Source organism: Neoarius graeffei, chromosome 20 (genome assembly GCF_027579695.1).
Source record: "Neoarius graeffei isolate fNeoGra1 chromosome 20, fNeoGra1.pri, whole genome shotgun sequence".
Classification (NCBI taxonomy): Eukaryota; Metazoa; Chordata; class Actinopteri; order Siluriformes; family Ariidae; genus Neoarius; species Neoarius graeffei.
The window spans coordinates 34,560,538-34,566,818 of NC_083588.1; the positions used below are offsets into that span (position 1 = coordinate 34,560,538).

Here is a 6,281-nt window from a genome sequence, read left to right on the forward strand (position 1 = left end):
TATGTCACTCGTGAGGAAATCGACGAATTGTTTTTGATAAACTTGGGTACTTTTTGTTTGTGAATGTGTTTATATAATAAAAATCACGTTTGCTTGAAGATCTGAAGTTTACCTTTTCGTGTTGAAAAACTCGAATTTTTCCATATGAACTACATCACGGATCTGAGTGACATATTTAAATAATATTGGCTGGCTTTCTTTCGTGATATATCTGATATATTCCATTCAGCTAGCATGATATTGAACGAGTTGAAGAGGAATTCAATATCATGCTAGCTGAATGGAATACATCTGATAGACCACAAAAAAAGCCAGCCAATATTATTATTATTCATACACATTCGATGGAACAATTATAGGTTTTACAAAAAGTTAAGAACGGGGGGAATTCTTTCTAAATCTTCCGTTTTTCAGGAAGCAAAACCTGGCGGCCATGTTTGTTTACAAATTGTCACAGTCACTCACTAGCATGGAAGTTTTACATCACCAACATGTCTCTTATCCAGTTTTTCAATGTGTTGGTATGTTTTCTCTTGTAAATATGCGTGAAGAACATCTAATGAAGTTCTGGTAGCCCTTCAGGTGTTCAACACGTCTTTCTCTTTCCTGGCGAGAAAAAAAAAAAATGCTTGTGCATGCACAGCAGAAAACGCTCATATTGGATGTTTGCATCAGCTCTAACATGTGACGTCATGTCTTGAAAACCATGCAACATCATAAACCATATTCAACACTCATTCTCCATTGGGTAGAGTGGCGTAATACACATAGGATAAGCGATATACTAATAATATTGCATGCTATCAAACCAAATGAATGAAACCCGCTAGAAGGGAATAGAATACATGTTTTTATCCCATCGAAAAAGTGTCCTGTATGTATAATAATTCCCGATATTTCACTCCAATGACGTCACTCCTAGTGTTTTCCCACTGATTTGATGCACGCTGTCAAAATGGCAAACTGGTTCAAAATTACAATTCTTCTGATCAACTTGTGTATTTTTTTTTGTGGATGTGTCTATACAATATAAAGAACATTATATGATGGCGGGAAGATATAAAGTCCATCTTCTCATGTTGAAAAAAAATTTACACTTGTTTGCTTCGCTCACTCATGAATTTGTTCACCACTCGAACATAAACTTCATATCATCGTGCAACCGCGTAATATCCTCCATGTAATGTAATGTAAACCATGGTTGGTGGATGGGATGTGGCTCAGTGGATTAATTTCCTGTAACAGCACATCACAAACTGTTTTAGTCCTCGTCAACCACAGCAATTCTCCAATTATTACAATCTGTAATGTATAAATGCATGATGCACCATACTTTTAACTATTTATAGTTCCATTTGATGTTATGAAACCATGAGAAGTTAGTGCTTGTTATCACTGTTACAGCAGCTATAAACAGTCATTCCCTCACCAGCTTCTCTTTTTCTCTCTCTTGAAGTTAATAAGACAAAAATGCAGCTAAAGAAAAGCTGAAAAGCACAAAGTACTCTGTTCAGAAGACTTTTCTGCAGTGGCAGACATACTAATACCATAGGTACAAAGCACCCAAGACTTCTTCCCTAAACATCTCCTTGCACAAAGTTTCATGAACAATTATACCCGTTTCTTTGTTACATGTGGGTTTTTTTTTATTTGCTTTATTTTTATTACACTTTTACAAGTCTCTCTGTTTATGACGGAGTGCATTAATATAATCTTGTCAGAGCTGCTACTATAGAAAATTAGGATAAATATACAGGTGGTTATAGAAAATTGCAGAAGCTGATTGGTCGAGAAATTCAGACTATTTCTCGATAATCACCTCATGCGACTCGGCAAAACGGCGGCCAATCGTTTTGTCACTGTAAGTGAGGAAGAATTACAAATTATGAAAGAAAATGCTGTTCCTAAACTCACTAAAGATGCTACGAAATTTGGTCTAAAATTATTCAAAGGTAAGGTGGAATTGTGATTTAGGCTATTTGATCTATTTCAAAACAAAGTATTTTGTGAGTTGGCATCGATTAGTGATAACTCTGTGCCACACTGTTATTACACTTGCATGGCACTTTTGAAGACTGAAATTTTTTTAAATAAAATAAAAATATATAAATAATAATAATAAAACAACCGGTGTATTTATACTAAAACAATTATCCATCTCAGGCTCAGTGAATAATAACAGTCAACAATGCCTTTAGCAAATTACTGTTAATCAATCAACACTTTGAAACCAATCAGAGCTGTTGTATAACTGTATTTATTCCACTTTGTTTTAAAATGGCACACTTAGAAAAGTAAAGGTTTGCCGCTCTTTACACATCGTGTAGTTTATTTCTGTATTCTACATACACTACATGGCCAAAAGTATGCAGACACAACCATTACTCCCAAATGTGGACCTTCCCTAAACCATTGCCACAAAGTTGGAAGCACAGGATTGTATAGGATGTCTCTATACACTGTGGCATTACAATTTCCCTGCACTGGAACAAAGAGGCCCAAACGTGTTCCAGCATGACAATGCTCCTGTGCACAAAGCAAGCTCCATGAAGACATGCCCTGTGTCCGAAATCGTTCACTCGCTCACTACTCCCTACATAGGGAGTTACTATGTAGAGGACTATATAGTGAACTCATTGGTAAAATGAAAAAATGCTTTCAGACACTAGTCCGTCGTGCTGGTATTTATGTCATTACCGTCGCACAATTAAAATGTGCCAGATCAGCCGGCTGATGGGTTTTCAAAATAATAAATCCATGCATGTATTTTTGTGCTAAATACATATTATACTGAGCGTATTTCCCACAATCAATACAAAGTGCCTGCATCTTTCAGTTTTTTTAAATCAAGGCTGAACACTTTCTTCTTTACCGCTGCCTTTTATTAAATCAAATCTGAGACTTTTAATTTGATTTCTTTCAGCGCGACTGCAATGCATGATGGGATATATTGCTTTGGTTAGTGACCATCGGTTGTACACTACTTTTCGTGACGCATTGTGGGATACTTTAAGTGCACCATACAGGGTGTAAATAATCCTCACTAAGGTTTCAGACAGTACTACAAAATAGCGTCCCTACTATATAGTGCCCTATATAGTGAGTAGGGAGCGATTTCGGACACAGGGATGGTTTGCAAAGTTTGGAGTGGAAGAAATGTGTGCCACACAATCAGTTCCTGACCTCACTAATGTTCTTGTGGCTGAATGAACAAATCCCCACAGCCACCCTCCAAAATCTAGTGTAAAGCCTTCCCAGAAGAGTGGAGGATATAACAGCAAAGGGGGGGACTAAATCTGGACTGGGATGCTCAACAAGCACATGTGGCTGTGATGGTCAGGTGTCCACAAACTTTTGAGCATATAGTGCATATTACATTGCAGTGTGTGTTGTGGAATGTGTACGGTCAATGTATTTGGCTGCTACATACACATCTCATCTCATTATCCCTAGCCGCTTTATCCTGTTCTACAGGGCCGCAGACAAGCTGGAGCCTATCCCAGCTGACTACGGGCGAAAGGCGGGGTACACCCTGAACAAGTCGCCAGGTCATCACAGGGCTGACACATAGACACAGACAACCATTCACACTCACATTCACACCTACGGTCAATTTAGAGTCACCAGTTAACCTAACCTGCATGTCTTTGAACTGTGGGGGAAACCGGACATGGGGAGAACATGCAAACTCCACACAGAAAGGCCCTCGCCGGCCACGGAGCTCGAACCCGGACCTTCTTGCTGTGAGGCGACAGCGCTAACCACTACACCACCGTGCCGCCCGCTACATACACGTAGGTATGCAAATAGCTATCTGGCAGTGGTGGTTCATTCATTCATGTTTGCTCACCATGAGCTGGCTCTGAGGCATTCCCTCTTCAGGGATGGCATTAAACACCCGGGCTTCATGGCTTCCCTGCTCAGCGATCTCACATCCCTCTCCGGTCAGCTCCCAGTGTTTGGAGGAGCGCTGCTCTGCATCAATCACCTGGAAATACATTCGATCACACAAAACATAACAGGCCTGTGCACGATAACACATTATACACTGCAGCAGGCTACCTGGCATAATAGATGAATAACAAGTGGATTAATAATCAAGCTGGAGAAGGGAAATAAACCACTACCCAGGACACAAACCCATCTCTGAGTGAGCAGCTCTCCCACCAGCTGCAGTACACATACAGCACACAGAGCCATTAGACAGGCTGAGCTGGTAAACTGCTCATTAGTGTTGGATACTGTGTTATTACTCCACATACAGGTTCACAGTTATAGACAGTGTTCGTGCTTTCCCGGAAGTGAGTACAATTCTTCCCATAAAACGCAATTATTTAATCAAGACATTTACGCAGCTATTGCATCAGTCCAAGCGGAGTGAATGAGAGCATGCTAATGCTAAGCTTCCCCTGAGAGCTGCTTTAAAAACTCACCTCTCCGAGAGCCTGGAGACTCTTTACAGCCCCAACAACGACCTGATGGTCCACTGAGAGACTGTCCGCCACATCCTGACTGTCAATACCACCGTCAACCTTTTCCACTAGTCGCAAGAGGGATTCTAACACACCGGTATCCGCCATGCTTAAAACCTCCACTGCTTGTCTGAGGGCGGAGAGACCGGATGTGACGTCGACAGCACACACTTCCCAAACCGTGACTTCGTCTTCTTCTTTGTTCTAAAGTTATTTCCACCAACATGGTTGTGTGGTAATTTTAAAAATAAATACATAAATAAATAATCATTTTATATATGTGTGTGTGTGTTTCCCCCTCATCTAACTCCAGTTGTGATGCCATTTCTTATTATTAATGTGAAGCTGAATACACAACCTCTGCATTCACTGTCCACTTTATTAGGAACACCTGCACATTCATGCAGTTATCAGGCAATCATGTGGCAGCAGCACCATGGGGGGAAATCATGCCCAAACAGGTCAACGGCTTCAGTTAATGTTCACGTCAAACATCAGAATGAAGAAAAATGTCATCTCTGGTTGTTGGTACCAGATGGGCTGGTTTGAGTATTTCAGAAACTGCTGAGAGTTTCACACAGAACAGTACCTAGACTCTTGAGTTTACACAGAATAGTCTCATCTCATTATCTCTAGCCGCTTTATCCTGTTCTACAGGGTCGCAGGCAAGCTGGAGCCTATCCCAGCTGACTACGGGCGAAAGGCGGGGTACACCCTGGACAAGTCGCCAGGTCATCACAGGGCTGACACACAGACACAGACAACCATTCACACTCACATTCACACCTACGGTCAATTTAGAGTCACCAGTTAACCTAACCTGCATGTCTTTGGACTGTGGGGGAAACCGGAGCACCCGGAGGAAACCCACGCGGACACGGGGAGAACATGCAAACTCTGCACAGAAAGGCCCTCACCGGCCACGGGGCTCGAACCCGGACCTTCTTGCTGTGAGGCAACAGCGCTAACCACTACACCACCGTGCCGCCCCATACACAGAATAGTGTGAAAAACAATTGAGTGAGTGAGTGAAATGTCTGCAGGCTGAAACACCTTGTTAATGAGTGAGATGAGAGGAGAATGGCCAGACTGGTCTGAGCTGATAGGAAGTCTATAGTTTCACAAATATTTACTCTTTACAACAGTGGTGAGCAGAAAAGCATCTCAGAATGCACATCAAACCTTGAGGTGGATGGGTTACAACAGCAAAAGACCACATCAGGTTCCACTCCTACCTGTCAAAAATAAGAATCTGAGGCTATCATGGGCACAGACTCACCAAAACTAGATTGAAGACTGGGAAAATACCAGGTGATTTTTTTCCCTAATCTTCAACTGCTAACTCCAGTTGAACCACCACTTTGTGTTCATAGGTGAAGAAAGGAGCTTAACCGATAGATATCTTGCTCACTTCTTCCAGCTTGTCCCACTTATATGTGTGAGTCACCATACTGATCCACATGTCATATTAATTAGAGCACAGTTTTACGCACGCCAGATGCTCTTCCTGACACAACCCTCCCATTCCCAGGCTTGGGAAACAACCATTCACACTTCTGGACAATTTAGAGTAGCTAGTTAACCTAACTGCATGTCTTTGGACTGTGGGGGAAACCAGAGCACCTAGAGGAAACCCACACAGGCACAAGGAGAACATGCAAACTCTATACAGAAAGGCCCCCCATCAGCCACTGGGCTTGAACCCAAAACCTTCTTGCTGTGAAGTGACAGTGCTAACCACTGTGCCACCCTTAACTGATAGATATCTAATCTTGACCAATTTTGAGAAACTGTACATAATACACCTTT

At 41.7% G+C, this 6,281-nt stretch overlaps 1 protein-coding gene across 1 annotated transcript in view; it reads right to left on the bottom strand.

Moving 5' to 3' along the window:
* farsa (phenylalanyl-tRNA synthetase subunit alpha) overlaps positions 1 to 4,609 on the bottom strand; it is a 29,398-nt gene extending 24,789 nt beyond the window's left edge. The window contains exons 1-2 of the mRNA XM_060901568.1: positions 4,434 to 4,609; positions 3,851 to 3,988 (exon numbers count right to left, since the gene is read on the bottom strand). Coding sequence (XP_060757551.1) covers positions 3,851 to 3,988; positions 4,434 to 4,580 — 285 coding nt within the window. The 5' untranslated portion in view covers positions 4,581 to 4,609. The remainder of the gene's footprint in view (positions 1 to 3,850; positions 3,989 to 4,433) is intronic.
* Positions 4,610 to 6,281: the final 1,672 nt, after the last annotated feature.